At 46.9% G+C, this 15,704-nt stretch overlaps 6 protein-coding genes across 6 annotated transcripts; 4 read left to right on the top strand and 2 right to left on the bottom strand.

Annotated features, from left to right (window-relative positions):
• Positions 1-81: 81 nt before the first annotated feature.
• On the bottom strand, positions 82-1,531 carry FPSE_07836 (uncharacterized protein; the record flags this gene model as incomplete). Its single annotated transcript, XM_009260954.1, has 5 exons — positions 82-601; positions 652-859; positions 913-1,209; positions 1,268-1,304; positions 1,361-1,531. 5 exons carry the CDS (start codon positions 1,529-1,531, stop codon positions 82-84), a joined length of 1,233 nt encoding a protein of 410 aa, XP_009259229.1.
• A 1,636-nt stretch (positions 1,532-3,167) lies between these two features.
• On the top strand, positions 3,168-4,004 carry FPSE_07837 (uncharacterized protein; the record flags this gene model as incomplete). Its single annotated transcript, XM_009260955.1, has 1 exon — positions 3,168-4,004. The coding sequence occupies one exon, from the start codon at positions 3,168-3,170 to the stop codon at positions 4,002-4,004; it is 837 nt and encodes a 278-aa protein (XP_009259230.1).
• Positions 4,005-4,349: 345 nt separating this feature from the next.
• On the bottom strand, positions 4,350-8,503 carry FPSE_07838 (uncharacterized protein; the record flags this gene model as incomplete). The annotated part of the gene is made up of 2 exons (XM_009260956.1): positions 4,350-5,433; positions 5,484-8,503. The coding sequence occupies 2 exons, from the start codon at positions 8,501-8,503 to the stop codon at positions 4,350-4,352; spliced, it is 4,104 nt and encodes a 1,367-aa protein (XP_009259231.1).
• Positions 8,504-9,468: 965 nt separating this feature from the next.
• On the top strand, positions 9,469-10,573 carry FPSE_07839 (uncharacterized protein; the record flags this gene model as incomplete). The annotated part of the gene is made up of 2 exons (XM_009260957.1): positions 9,469-10,011; positions 10,073-10,573. 2 exons carry the CDS (start codon positions 9,469-9,471, stop codon positions 10,571-10,573), a joined length of 1,044 nt encoding a protein of 347 aa, XP_009259232.1.
• A 1,046-nt stretch (positions 10,574-11,619) lies between these two features.
• Positions 11,620-12,420, top strand: FPSE_07840 (uncharacterized protein; the record flags this gene model as incomplete). The annotated part of the gene is made up of 4 exons (XM_009260958.1): positions 11,620-11,902; positions 11,960-12,077; positions 12,181-12,215; positions 12,389-12,420. 4 exons carry the CDS (start codon positions 11,620-11,622, stop codon positions 12,418-12,420), a joined length of 468 nt encoding a protein of 155 aa, XP_009259233.1.
• A 2,269-nt stretch (positions 12,421-14,689) lies between these two features.
• FPSE_07841 (uncharacterized protein) lies at positions 14,690-15,570 on the top strand (the record flags this gene model as incomplete). Its single annotated transcript, XM_009260959.1, has 2 exons — positions 14,690-15,444; positions 15,498-15,570. 2 exons carry the CDS (start codon positions 14,690-14,692, stop codon positions 15,568-15,570), a joined length of 828 nt encoding a protein of 275 aa, XP_009259234.1.
• Between the last annotated feature and the right edge of the window lie 134 nt (positions 15,571-15,704).

Consider the following 15,704-nt stretch of genomic DNA (forward strand, 5'->3'; position numbering starts at 1 on the left):
AATAATCTTAATTTAGGAGATTGACAAGTGTCCTCATTACAATCCCACTTTCTAGTAATAATAACAAAAGGTTTCCATAGTTCAGAGATCTCTAAGGGGAATACCCTCAGCGTCATAATTGCGATAGCCACGATCTTCACTGCTTTCAACTCTCACCTCACGCTGGACATAAATCTGGGACTTGCTGCCTTTCTTGTGACCCATACCAGTGCATAGTTCATCCGTTGAACCTTGCAGACTTTGATTATCATCTAACCGCTCAAAGGATCCTCCTTCCAAACCGTCGTTGATCGTTCGCTTCTTTGAAACCCCGGGTCCGCGGTTGGATATCTTGCCAATGGTGACTACGGAATTGTTGTCAGGTTCCTTGTTGTCCATATTGCCAGAGCCAGAGCTCACTTTAGCGACAGCATGTTTGAGCATTTTCTTGAGTAATGGCCCGCAAGGGGGTAGACAGGCCCCAATGATGGCGAGGCAGGTTTCGATCGCGGATGCGGCGTGAGGAAAAATAACGGTTTGGCTGATGTTGTTTCCGGTCGGAGGCACTCCCGGGAGGAAGATGAGGAAGAGAACCAGACGTGCAACCGAGGCGATGACGACTCTAAATTAGAATTAGTATACATCATGTGTGTAAGTATTGCAACTCCTTACAAGCCACCAAGGAGGAAGATAGAAGTGATGGCCCGTTTCTCATTTCTCCCCATCTTTAGCCTCCAGATCTCCCGAACAGGCAGAACAACAGTGACAATGTCGAAGATGATGTTGGGTATCGTAATTCCAACATAATACTGCCTCGAGTTAATGCATTTACTTGTTATTGTGGCTTCCAAACGGCCATCAACAGGGTTGCATAGAAAGACTGGAGTAAAAGTAAGCAATCTACGCAGTACCAAGAGTTATTGTGAGACATACTGCTGACTAACAACACAGCTATTCCCCACCCAGCCAACATGGAAGCTATTATATACGTCGAATAACGAATTATGTTTGAAGATTTGAAGATTCGGTAGTACATGGCCAGTACAGCGGATTTTGATAAGGGACAAGCGACACCATATGCGCATTCAATAGCAAGGATGGACTGTTGCTGCGTCATTAGATCATAATCTTGGAAAAGGATGGCAGGGTACAGACGCACCTTGAGGAAGTTGGCAGTACCGTACTGATTGCTCACTCTGGTCACGTTGGACCCCAAACCATGCGATACGGCTCCAAACAAAAGTTAGTCATATCGTTTCATCATCGAACAGAGGATACCTAGACTCACAAATGCATTCTGAAATAAGCATGATATGATTTGCTATCTGTCAGTTGCAATTGTCAGCAACAAGCTCATATCGAATATGAGTTATCATCTCACCAAGGCCACTATCGAGATGTATTCGTCAAAGGCCCAGTTGTGTTTGGTGATATATCGAGCTGTGTATATGCGCAAGACAACAAAAACGGTTGCAATAAAGCCAAAAGCAGCATGCGGGGCAATCAACACGGCGGCAATGTTATTATTGCTGAAGTAACTGAAATTGTCCATTCTGGGGACATAGAGAAAGGAAAAGTTTATCTCGCTTCTGAGAACCTCTGTGGTCACGCATGCAATATATATGAATAGATGACTTCGAAAGGGGGCGCTTTAAGGTTGAATAAAGTTTGCCGAAACATGGGTGCTAAGGTAATCCCTGGTATCACCGATGGGTTCCGATTCGCCGGACTGTGCAAGAACTAGGAATTCAAGAGCTCCCACTGCAGTGGACAAATCATGTCTGGATCTTGCCCAAGTGACTGTTTCATTCAGATTGTTTATGATCCATAGAAAACTGAAATTTGAGTCCGGTTACTTCCTTGTCCATGAAAACAGCGCCTACTAATAACAGGTTCCCGTGTTCTGTTGTTATAAACGTAGGCTGATTGTCTAGAACTATACATAGTTTGATGTCAAGTATCAGATGCTTGGAGCACGGCTTTACCTGCAGAGTCATACCGTAATATAATACAGTTTATTTACACTAGGCACATAGAACTAATTGCACGATTAGCGACAGGAGTACTCTAGATAAAGTAAGAAATATTTCCATTTACCTATCACTACTTAATTTCCCAGCCTTAATGCGCCTTGCTGTCATAGCAAAATGCAAGGCAACTAACAATACATTATCCCGGGATGCCGTGCTAAGACGCTATAGGTACTAACAAGCGCCTGTACTAATCCAATAATAGTACAAAGCTTCTCCCAGGTTCAGAACTTTAGATACAAAAGCTCCATCATCGGCCCATGCCTGCTGGTCTATTTTATAGTTACCTGGTAACGTAGTATTACTACAGTGCTGTCTTAGCAATCTGGCATTCGATTAATAGCTGGTTGCATCACTCGCCTAAAGAAAAGGGACTGGTATCTTACAGGGGTGGAATATGCACAAAATGTTCCGTGACTTAGACTTTAAGCAAGGATTTTTACGACGGTGGGATAAAAAATATATTATTCTACTTGTATGTAAACAGGCGATCCCTGGTAATTCGTAACAAATAATTTCCGTGGGTCATATGTAAATTCATTGGGCGGTGCAAGTCTTACTCAGGAAAGGGAGCAAGGTTCTTTCTGTTTTCTTGGTCACTGATCACGAGTGATAGGAAGCAGCTGACTCTATTTCTTTTGGTGGGTTTTTACGATTCTCAACGCCTGACTCTCACTTCTCTAATGGTTTGGCTCAGAGAAAGCAGGACTTGAAGAAGCAATCGTATTCTCGCGCAATACAGAAGCATCGATAGATAAGCCTATTCGTCAGCCTACTTATTCTTCCTTGATCGCAAGCGTGGAAAACATCAACTATTAACCTTCATTACCGAAATAAGAGTCTCCACTATGGACATCAGTGTCACATTCCCAAGCTCTTCGTATGCTCTAATCCCTGTTGCTGATGCAGATCTTAGCCATAACGATATAGTGCTTGGACGCACACGTAGTCCAGAATCCTTTGCGCCATCTCACATCAGCATCCCCTCCCGCGGTGCTACGATTTCTGTTTCACAATACTAGCTCCTATACCCGACATCACCCACGAAAAGCCACTGGCAAGCACGGAGAAATACCTAGCACAAGGAAGTTTTTTATCGTTCTTCGGTCTTCCAGTTTATCCTCTCTTCCGATCTGAGGCTCTATTTCACTTGAAAACATGAAGACCTGGACTATTACCACTAGCGATGGTGTTAGTCTGAACTACAACCAAAATGGTCCTGACGCTGGCAAGCCCTTACTTTTTGTTCCTGGATGGCGACAGGGTGCTGCAGAGTGGAAAAAGCAGGTCGAATACTTTGCTGAGAATGGATTCAGAGTCACCACCTATGACATGCGAGGCCATGGAGAATCTGCCAAACCCAACTTTGGGTATCGTGTTTCTCGCTTCGCCGCCGATCTGAACGACCTCATCACACAATTGCACCTCAAGGATCTTACTATTGTCGGTCACTCTATGGGTTGCTCCGTCACTTGGGCCTTCTGGGGCCAGTACCCTGCCTCTCACAAGCTGATCCGCAGGCTTGTCTTTGCTGATCAGTCAGCCGACTTTGTCATCGACCCAACCTGGCCCAAGGAGAAGGCCCAAGAGATGGCTGCCATATTCACTCCCGATGCAGTCTACCAAACTGCCGCCGACTTGGCAGCTCAAGGCCCAGCCTTGGTGAAGAGCATGTTCACCGACGCCGTCAGCAAGGCCGACTACGACTGGGTTATTGCCCAGAACATGAAGATGAGCGACAAGAACGCCGGTACTCTCTTGATTGACCATGCCTTCCGGGACTGGCGTGACGTTCTTCCCAACATCAATGTTCCTACCTTGGTTATCGCTGGAGAGCTCAGCATTTTCCCTCACCAAGGAGTAGAGTGGGTTGCAACCCAGATTCCCGGCGCTCAGCACTATACCTTTACAGCTGCAGAAAAGGGTAGCCACTTTATGTTTTGGGAGAACCCTGAGAAGTTTAACTCGGTAGTTAGAAATTTTATTGAGGCATAATTGCAAAATGCCCAGTATTATGTGTTTGTTTATAGATATAATATTTATTCGATAGATATATAATTATAAAGTTATATATTAGCTAGTTATCGTTCTTAGTCAAAGCAAGTGATACTTCTAACTGTAGTATAGAAGAAAATAGTTTACAATGCCATATGATACATATTCTACAAGTTGTACTGGTGAAAATAACTTCTTATTAAGCTTTACACTGTTAGCTGTAGTATTTTAACATCTGAAGCCCAAGCGAAAAGAATTATACAAGCACGATGCATAGACCGAATATCCAATTATGTAACTTGCTAAAATTAATGTATATATAGAGATTAAACTCTAACTGTTTGATCAGGTACCGCTATTGGGGTCGATCCTGGCCATGATGCAATTATTCTCAACCCATCCACCCTGCTTGTTACCCTTGGCTGAGCAGTTGCAACTATCGATAGGAACCTTCATATAACGCATGCATTCATCATAGTTTGCCGTCCACACACAGCCCTCGTTCACCTGGAAGGCAAGCTTGAAGTGGTAACCTGTACTAGGTGTCTTCTTGCCCTCGAGTTTGTAATTCGACCAGACCGGACCTTGGACCTGATCGTTGACCACATCTCGACAAAACGACTCGGCAGCGTAGGTGATAGCTTCATAATTGGACTGCTGTCCAGAGTTGTAGCAGTGCTTCTCATTCTGACCGGGATCGGGCTTTGTGAGAGTAGGTGTTGGTGAGGGAGTAGTACTTGTGGTCTTGGTGTTGATCCATGAGTTGCAGGTTTCTCTCTCTACACAAGCAGGTCCACCGTGACCTCCTCCGATACCGACGTTGCAGTTGGTGACAGTGGCGGTCTCAGCACATGAGCTACCATCGGGAGTGGAAATGGTGGCATCGGGGACTTGCTGGGTGAGTGATGGGAGATCTGTCAAGAGGGGAGGGTTCTTGGAGGAAGTGACCTGGTCTGTTGTAGAAGGTGCCTCATCGCTCGTAACAATGTCGGATGACGGTCTCATAGAAGTCGCAAATGTAGTAAAGTCGGTAGTAGGCTCAGCCGTAGACTCAGTAGTGAAGGATGGGTTGGGACGATCACAAGAGAGACCATCGGTATCTCTCTTAGATGTTGTTGGTCCAGCCCAAACAAAAGTGACGGACACCTCCCAAACGCGGCTTGCGTCTTGCATGTTGGCCAATCTCTTTTGCCAAGAGGTAAGGTCACCTGCAGGAATATTCGCAATGTTGGCGGCATTCGCAACGTCTGTTGTCAATGCAGTGATGAGTTTGTTCTTAGCATAAACCACGCCCTGGTTCATGGAGTAATCCTGATTGCCAGTGAACCTGTCGGCCATAAAGGTCTGGTACTTGTCCGCGAATGACCAGACACCGTTGATGACGGCATCATCCTTCATGCAATTCTTTGCATTCTCGTCCATATCGACACTGGTGACCAAGTTAGAGATTGTCGTACAAAGTGACTGACGTTTACTTACAGAGTTTGGTAAATGCGGAGGTTCTGGCGGATGAGAGCATTCTTGGCTTCATCGACATTGAACATTTCAACACCAATTGCCAGCGCCTCGAGAAAGAGCATCTTATCCTCGATCCATCTCTTCGCGTTGGCAATGTTCGTGTTGGCTCTCACCGCTTTGCCATTGGAGGCCTTCTTGTCGGCCTGGGTCTTGGTGCCCTGAGGATCTGTGATCTGGGCCTTTGCATTACCGTTGGTCCACTGGTCCATACCGATAAAGTCATCCATGAACTGGGCATTGTTGGGCATGAGAACCTCTGCGCTGCCAGGGTAGGTGTCAAACACCTTTTGGATCAGGTTTGAACCCGAGTTGATGCCACCATAGGACTTGATGTCGTCACAGTTGATCTTGTTAGGTGTACCGGTCTTCATGCCAACGACAGCGGTTGCAGCTGGATCAATGATGTACCGCCAGAAGTCCAGGAGCATACTCTTCTCATAAACATGATCGATGGACGGCCCCTCGACATCCGTCAATCCCGTCTTGGGATATGAAGCCTCGCCAATGTTGTTGAGAGACGGCACACAGTTGGTGTCGCGCGTTGTTCGCCACCATCTCTTAATCTGATTCAAGGGAGAACTCTGAGACACAATGGCTGCCTCGTTGTTCAAAACAAGGTTTCCACCTGGGTACGCGGGGAATCTTGGTGCGCCAACTGGGGTGTTGGACCAATCGCAACCTGCAATGTTCTTTTTGATATCCACGCCGCCTCTTCGCTCAAGAGATCGTCGCTTCAATGACTCGGAATCATCGTTGGCAGTAAGATCAACGTTACATGTGGTGCACTCGCTGTCACCAGAGGGTCCGCATGCCGCTGCAGAAGATGTAGTTGTTGTGCCAGTGACGCTGCATCCTGTATGTGTCTTGGTGCAGGTTGTTTGACACTCCGGGGTAACAGATGCTCCTGCTGGGCCAGTATATGTCGTGCATGCAACAAAGCAATCGGTAACAGTAGCCTTATCAGTGCAGGTAGTTGAAGAAGACTTATCATCGTCGTCGTCGTCATCATTGTCGTCTCCAGTCTCTTCAGTAACGGGCGTTGATGTACAACCGGAAGCAGGAGGGATGCAAGGGAAAGAAAACTTGGGCAGGTTAGGAAGCTGGAACCAAGTATTGATGACAGGAGGGAAGCCCCAGAGAATGATACCAGAGCCACCCCCACCACAGTTATTACAGCCGACGAGGACTGGGACAACTGTTGGGTCAGAACCCTCTGAAGTAGTAGTGGTGATCCAGGTGTTGGTAGTCCATTCAGGGTGTCCACTAACAGTGCTGGGGTTGAAACCAGGAGGGGCTTCTGTCACGACCGGCATGTCAGTGCCAGTTGTTGCGGCGCTGGTGACAGGGTTGACAGTGGCAGATGGAGCAGGCACTGTTGTTGATGGGACACCATTCAAGTCCGTTGTCTCAACAGGCCCGGCTCCGGTTGTAGTAGCACCGTTGTTGACTTCAGAAGATCCAGTAGATGAGGCATCGGTGTTATCAGCAACAGGATTGGTGGTAATCTCCTCCCCCTCAGTTGTTGGCTGAGCAGCGTTACCGTCAGTGGTGCTGGTAGCTGAGGGGTCCTCTTGACCTAGAGAAGTCTCATTGCTGTTACCATCTGAGTTCTGGTCACTCGAAGCACCAGTTGGCTGATCTGGGGATCCAGTAGTCTCGTCTTGGTTTCCAGGAAGAGTGGTGGGCACACCATTGGCATCGGTTGTGATAGCGCCTGAATGATCTTCGGTAGCGTCTCCAGAGGCGGCGGATGTGAACTCGTCACCATTGCTCTGGGTCATAGTCCCCTGATCATTTGGAAGGGTGTTCCCAGGAGCAGTAGTGGCAGGCTGGTCAGGGCCAGCAATTGATGTGTCTGTACCAGTTGGTGCTACATCTGTGCCGGGAGCTGCGTCGGTTTGTGTTGCAGTGCCTTGACCTTGCTCAGTGCCAGTAGCCGAGTTGGAGACAGTCTCTTCTGGCGATCCCGGTGTGTTGGTGGGATCGTGGGAGACAGCTGGACCTCCGTTGCTGGTCCCATCCGTGGCAACTTCAGTTGGGTTGACATCACTGCCTGGGGGCGATGTGCCAGAAGCGCCGCCAGGAACTCCACCAGACACAGTGATGTCAACTTCGCCTGGGACTGTAGCAGTGCCAGATAGACTATCGGAAACACCCTCAGAGATCCCAGTTGGGCTGTCTGTAGTTCCAGGCTCTCCTGGCACTGTAGCAGTACCAGATGGACCAGAACCCTCAGGGTTGGTAGCAGTATCAGATGCGCCGCCAGGAGCGCCACTAGGGATAGTAGTGGGAAGGTTGGTTGCTGTGTCGACATCCGTAGTTCCAGGTTCTCCTGGTACATCGGGAGTTCCAGTCGGTTGACCAGAAACTTCAGTATTGACTAGAGTGCCAGAAGATTGTTCAGGGAAACCAGAAGCAGTGCCAGATTGATTCTCGGAACCCTCGGGTCTGGTAGCAGTGCCAGAAGCGTCAGGGTTGGTGGCAGTACCAGACTGCTCTCCAGGGACGTCAGCAGTACCGGTGGGGAAAGATCCCTCAGTCTGGGGAGACGAAGGAGATCCGGAGTTACCCGCACCTCCAGACGTCTCTTCAGATTCGCCATCACCGGTGACGGTTCCCGGTACACTACCACCCTCTGATGTAGGTTCTGGGAGAGGTCCTGTACCAGTCACGGAACCCTCTGGAAGCCCAATGGTATTTGATCCCGCGTCTTGTGTGTGTGTGTTCATGTCAGACTCAGAGAAAGGAATGGATACTGAGATCTGACCGCTCTCGTGAGGAGAGGTCCCTGTTGTGGTTTCATGCTCACCATCTTGGCCCGTTTTCGTTAAGTCAAGATATGTGGATGAAAGTCCCAATGAGATGTGATTGCTTTGGGTAGGTGTGCTGTCGGAAACTGAAGTTTCCGAGGGCTTGGATGGCTTGCAAGGGCCACCCAAGACGCCTGTGCTCCAAAGAGCCAATAATAAAGAGCGTTTCATAGTATGAACAATAGTAAAAGAATGACTTGGTTGAAATGACTGATAAACAAGATTCACTTCCGTTTCATGAAACTGATATTAAGTAGCAATAACCAGAACTGCCAGGGCGTTGTATGTCTATATAATATGATACCATGGATTTCCCAGGATCTTTCCCATACTAGAGGATAAAGAGAGGCACTCGGCGTAGCTACTCCACTGTCAGACCTGTTGCAACATACTACGGCTATCCCGGTTCATGCTGGGTATCCGTTTATGACAACTAGTCCATGGTTGAGAAAGTTCCAAATAACGCAGTGGTTACATCGTGAGCACTGCGTCCATGGGCAAGAATACTACGGTCAAGGACGAAATGACAGGAGTCTGACATGCATCGCGTACCATCAGTGATGGAGAAGAGCTGAGATTGTGTACATGGTTGAACCCTGGTCGGATCACCTTTTGACAACAGGCTTTCGGCCCAGCCTTGCAATGGCTCCCGCAATGTCTTGTTTTGAAACACGCTGTGTATGGCCGTGCAGAGACGATGGCTAAGGAAGATTAACCAAGGGTCCTTGGGGGCGGGACATTTCATCCGCTACTTGTCAAAGGAAACCGCCTAGTCAGATCTGCTGTGGGAAACAATTACTGCAGCCCCCACTGAATATAAGTCAGAGTGTCACTCACTAACTTCCATCGGGATAGTGGCATCCATTTACTACTCTAGGCGCACTCACATTCCAGCCGGCCCTAAAAACAGGCACAAGTGGCGGTGATACCCGTGTCAGGGTCGTTTTCTCCACTGAGGGGTTTTCTTCCTTGCAAATCGCTGGCGTTTCATCGACAGATGTGCCTCATTTGATCATCATCGCAACCTGTAGCTCAGCCTTATCCATTTTCTCAAGCTGCAGGTCCTCATCTCTGTTCCTTGCGTTTTCTCCAACCATTTCTTCTGCTACTTTTTTATTCCTCCCAGACAATAGGCGATGGCATACAACCCTGATTTTATTCATTGCACAATTTGTGGCTTGGTGCTACAAGACGACGTTGTTGCATTTTCTGGCCCCCATTGGCCAGAACTCTGTGATGCACCCCCATCCTTGAAGGTGACAGATGAACAAGTCACACGTTATGATGCTTTTGCGAACAATTATCGTGGCAACCTGACCTTTCCCCATGATCGCGACGAGATACATCCTCAATGGGACTACGATGTCAATGAAGACGCGGAAGATCCTTCGGAGTGGGTGGGCAAGATGTATGTTGGCATTCACAAAACTTGCGAACAACTTTTCAATCGCGTAATCAACACATCGCCCAATGCCAAAGTCCGCTCACTTGGAGAACTTTGGTTGACACTAGAACGCCGTTGCGCTAGAACCAAGATGGAGGATTCTCACAACATTGGCATGCATTTTACTCCTTCTATACCAAACTCGGAACCTGGACAGCCCTTGTCTTGCGGGCTGGAACGTTACTTTGTACCTTCACCCAGTCTCTATCTATATGGAAACGAGTGGGATGGCTGGGTAAGTTTGAAATTGTTTTCCGCAGAAACCCTGGTATTCTTTGCTAACCATTTTTCGACAGTGGGATGAGGACCCCATCGACATCCCAAATCTAACTATCGAGCTAATTGCCAATCTTGAGCATGCACCAGAGACCTCTGTTCAGCTGCCAGAGGATCTCAAGCAATTCAGAAACCACATTGAGGCATTACCTCAGGAGGTCAAAGATCATATCTGCTCGTTTTTCCAGCATAGCCAGACCTCGCTGGAGTGCACCTACTTGATGCCTCAATCCATGTGGAAGCAGGCCTTTTTCCAAATCCCCTTCCTTTGGGACCTTGATACGCAAGTTGTCTACGACAAAACTGGCAAGGAAACTGCCGAGATTGAAAAGTGGAATTGGGAAAAGATCACCAGGCAGGTAATGAGTCCAGCAAAGATATCATCCCATGAGGCACGGGAAGACAACGATGGTGCATGGAGCCATGACAAGGTCGGTCTGCGTGTCCCTGGTGGATTCACCAATCGTCGACGAATCTGGCAGATTTTAGAGGAGATGTACCCCAACGATGTGCAGCATTAGCTTAGCGTATTGTAAATATAAAATACGACGATTAGACAATGGCTATGATCACGGAACGCATTCCCACATTGGCCATACCTTGCATGTATCGTGCCATTGGGAGGTGGGCGTGACGACAAGACATAAGCACTAACGACTAATGTTTGTATTAATGTGATTGTAAGGAACATCGTGTGATAATCCAGGGATTTAGAGGTACTAACAACATTTTTTTGCCCACTTCGAATGTACCTTGCACCAGGCTGAACGTTTCTCTGCATGGGAGCCATATTCTGTCTACAAGAACGCAACCCTGCATCAGGATGAACAGGATTACCCTAAACAACTTTATTAACATTAATTGAATTACTCTGTGTCTCGCCACCAGCATTTCAGTTTAAAATTTGCGGTATCTCTCAGCGCTATGATTACAAACAAAGGTCTTTATTACTGTCATTATATTTGTTTTGAAAGAAAATGATTAACAAATGTGTCGGATGGATATGGTTAACTGTCTAGTGATCCACTACCGTGATTGGATGTGACCGTAGGCCTACTGTTGACAGGGCATTTAAGTTTGTACCTGGCATGAATGTAACCAAGAAAACACAGCTGTGTTTTGCAGTTACATTTGCTAAGAAATTTTACCATGGCCTTGTGCAGGTGTCTAGCAAAGCTTCATGCTCGCTTGGGACGGCTCTGAAGATCATGTCTACAACGAGCTCAGAATTCCGTCTGATGTTTAGTTGCTAGCTGAAACGGCTAAGTATGTCCGGAAGGATTCCAGATATTAGTGTGCCTTGCAGCACGGGCCTGGAATGTGGGAGCATTGAAGTAAGCGAGTAGTGTCGTTTCAAAAACAGACCACACCAAGCGGGGCTCATCTCGTCAAGCCAATTTCGCCCTGTCAGCTCGGTAATCTTTCGGTCATGGCCGCAGAGGGCGGTAGATCTAAGGGTCTGACATGAGTCGCAGTGTTATAACTCTCTATTATATCACCTCACTCTTGTTCACCGACCTTTGTCGTACTTGCAAAAATACCAGCAAATTGTTTTTCTTTCTCTACAATGTTTTCCTGGATACATCTCTCCGTCATAGGGTTGGCTTTTGTCACCCCAGCCATTGCTGCTGACGAGTGTCAACCATCAACATGGCAAGCTAGGCTGATGGAAACCGGCGGCATCAACTGTCGGTTTAGCACTAAAACCGGATCCAAAGTCAGCTCCGACACCTGTGACACGATAGCCAAGAAATATGAAATCACCTTGGATACCTTTTACGAGTTGAACCCAAGACTCAAGAGCGACTGCAAGAACGTCTTGCCTGATATCAGATATTGTGTGGAAGGATGTATGTTTCTAGCAGATATTCTCGATTTGGAACATCCTGACTGATAAAAATCTTCAGTCCCAGAACCTATTCGCGCTTATAATGGCCTTTGCGGACCTCCTCACTCAAATGCGACATGCGTTGGTACAGACAAGCAGTGCTGTAACAAGAACACTTGGACGTGTGGTGATACAAAGTACGTATAGAGTAATCTCGGAAACTCATATAGTTTGCTGACTTCTTGCAAGGGATGATTGCCATCTGAACTGCTACGAAGGGAACTGTTATTAAGTTGACAGGAAGGAGGATGATATGAACTTTAACTTTCATTTTTGTAGGTGGAATAAAGATTAACAGCGGACAATGAGAGTCGTTGTTATAAGTGTATAGGTGGAAAGAGCGTTTCGTGAGCAGGCTTTGCCGTTTCACAATGTATGCAATCATTGTCTTCTTGTAGCAGTACAATTTTATGAGTTCTTGTTTAATTTAACCTCATGTTGAGTTTAGGTGCAAAGGGCAATACGAATAACCAGTGTTGAGTCGCATAAATCCAAGAAACAATTTCAGAGCATCTGCAAGCTGCTCGTCTGGAGATCATAACTGGACACTTCCATCATGACTCTCTCGATGCGTGTCGTCGCGACGTCATTTGCTTGTCTCATGATGCCAATTGTTTTGCCTGCAAAGTGAAGTGAAACCAGACTAGGATAATTTTATGTCTAGAATAAAGTCGAAATGGTTTGCATGATCAACCAGCTGCTATGCTCCTGGTCCCTCAAGTCGTCGGCGAGGATCCACTGAAAACCCAACCTGCAGTGTTTCTACCATGATCATCGTCGTAGAACTGGGGTCAATGAAAATGGAGTTGGGTTTCCATGTGATATCACGAAAGCTCCCTAAGAAACCTACATAAGACCCGTTGTGTCACTTGAATCAAGATACGATCCCAATCATGTCTTTGTGAAATCAAAGTAGCCGGTTCAAACTATCTCACATCGTTGAAAGTGAAACAGTTGTTGAAGCTACAATTGATACCCAGTGCCTATGACTTGTGCTGATATAGTTGTTGTTCGCCTTCTCCAATTCTTCGATAATGTCCTGATTATAAGGTAGAGTCACAGTAGCTCCACGTATGTCAATTAGCCACATTACCGGCTTTGCTGTTAATTGACCTTCACATGCTTCCCGTTCTGTATTAAATAAAAAGAAATTCCCCATTGGTGATTTCTTGTGGCCCATACCTAAATGCTATGATTCTATACTGATGTCTCTGGTATCCATGGTATATCCATGCGTGACGCAGAGGGAAACATGACATTTAGGTGCTCTAGTATGTATTGTAATCGCACGGCTAGCAACCATAGCTGAAGAATGATGGAATAGTTCTTTTTGGCACTGGTAACGTATGTCTCTGTGCCAAAGGACGCGAAAACCTTGAGGATGCTACCAGTGAGCAGCATGGCTTTGAGGTTAACCTTGCATGCTGTCGTGTCAAGGAGTACCCTGGCCCAGTATCGTATGCGCATTCGTCTTGGCGCGTCAATGCCAAGTCTCCCGTAGAAGAAGCTCGATCTGGCGTCTGAGTTTGGATCTCTTGGTTTGCACGATGTAGTCGCGTCTGAAATCTGCTTCTATACAACACCCAACTTATCCCATGTTTCCTCCTCAAACCGTAAGCTTTATCATATCACTTCCTATACATCATGAGCACATTTGGTCAGATAGCTATCATTCAAACATTACGAATCACCTAGTTAAGCTTAGGATCTTCGCTTACTGGTAGCTAGGTGTTGTGTAAGAAGGTTTTTTTCAGCTGGTGGTGTATATTTTGGAACTTGTCCGATTTTTAGGTTAAGTACCTCCTCCAAATGACAATAGAACAGGTGACCACGTTTAATCTTTTTTTTAATTCGAATGTATTTTACTCTGATTAAGCATGAAGAAGTTGATGCCTTGATTCCAAGCTAGAGGACTCTGCTTCTGCCTGCGTGATATTGAGTTTTCAAATTCGCACTCCAGTAAACCTGTAATCTATAGGGTATATCTTCACGTGCTCCTGTCCTGCTGCCGGGCTATCGTGATATGCAGTAATAATGATAATTGGTCACTGTTATGATCCCTGTCAATATTCAGTAGCGAGCAGTAGCCGGTATCGGCATCAGCCCCGCTGCATTATCTGGCATATTATATAGACTTGGCAAAAGTACTTTCTCTTCTCGGCATCGGTAGTTAAAAATCATGCTTGTTCTAAGCTTAGAGTGATCGCATGGATTAAGCGCTCAATGAGATCCATGCGTCCCTTGAATGTCCTTCCCAGAATGGAAACCTCCATGGCACCCGGCATTCGCACGTCTCGTATACTTACGGGTCATACTGCCAGGAACAGAAGGTACAGGGGTATTTTGACTCGTGCGGTTTTACACTAACATGTTCCAGGAATAGACTCGGGAACAACATGTCCACTCACGAGTTAAAGGGGCAGGTCGAATTAGACGGAATAATTTACAAATGGAGCTACCAGTATCACATTGCTCTTACGGGCAGTTCAAAAACAACAAGGACCGTTATCTATGCTGTGATGAGATGAACCTTTGATCCAGATGAACGGAGATATTGCACAATCGGAAATGATCGCCATCAGATAACAAGATGAGAAGATAGACAGATCAAGTCATCTGGTCTTTATTGTGATTATAGATGATAGAACATAATTATAAATATGAAGCACAAGTCACACGAATTATAGTCTACCATCTCTTCATCAACTCATCAACTCATCTCTACTTTCCAAGTCTCAATATCGCAACAATGGTTTCCAAGCTCGCTCTCGCTCTTTTCTTTGGCAATGCCCTTGCTGGTCTTGCCGGCCGAGCTCTTCCTCCTCGTTGCGCCGTCGCCGACCCTACCGCTGAGCAGGTTCAGCACGCCCAGGACTTGAAGAAGATCGAGTCTGTGTCCAAGGTTGCTGCCGCTTCCATCACCGTTGACACCTACTTCCACGTTGTGTCCTCTTCTTCGTCCAAGTACATCTCAAAGGCCAAGCTCACGGCTCAGCTGAAGGCACTTAACGACGCCTATGGCCCCAATGACATTACCTTCAAGCTCATTGACACAACCTTCACCACCAACACCAACTGGGCTGCTGGTAATGGCGAGCTTGCTATGAAGCGACAGCTCCGCCAGGGAGACTACAAGACTCTCAACCTTTACTTCACTGATGTCGCCAAGCTTGGAGGCACTGAAGCTCTCGGTTACTGTTACTTCCCTGAGCCCAACATCTCAACTGGCTCTCAGAAGTTCATCCTTGACGGTTGCGTCATCGTCGCTGAGACCGTTCCCGGAGGCACTGCTGCTCCCTACAACCTGGGTGGAACTGCCGTCCACGAAGTTGGTCACTGGTTCAACCTCTTCCATACCTTCCAGGATGGATGCAACGGTGGAGATCTCGTTGCCGATACCCCTGCCCAGGCCCGTCAGACAAGTGGATGCCCTGCTCGCAAGGACACTTGCCCCAACCAGGCTGGTGATGACCCCATCCACAACTACATGGATTATTCCGATGAGTACGTCTTCCCCACCTATATCAACTTGAGTGCTATGCTAATACAAATCCCAGCGTTTGCTACGAGGAGTTCACTCCCGGACAGCAGACCCGCATGCATTCTGCTTGGACCGCTTACCGAAAGTAGATGGACGATGACGAAACGATATTTCTTGTATATAGTTTTGGCTAGTAGTTTTATGAAGCATATATGACAGTTTCCGCGAGCAATCCAATTTGAGTGCTACTCATGACTTTCCTTGTGCACCATCATGACCTGCC

This window comes from Fusarium pseudograminearum, chromosome 1, assembly GCF_000303195.2.
Source record: "Fusarium pseudograminearum CS3096 chromosome 1, whole genome shotgun sequence".
Taxonomy (NCBI): Eukaryota; Fungi; Ascomycota; class Sordariomycetes; order Hypocreales; family Nectriaceae; genus Fusarium; species Fusarium pseudograminearum.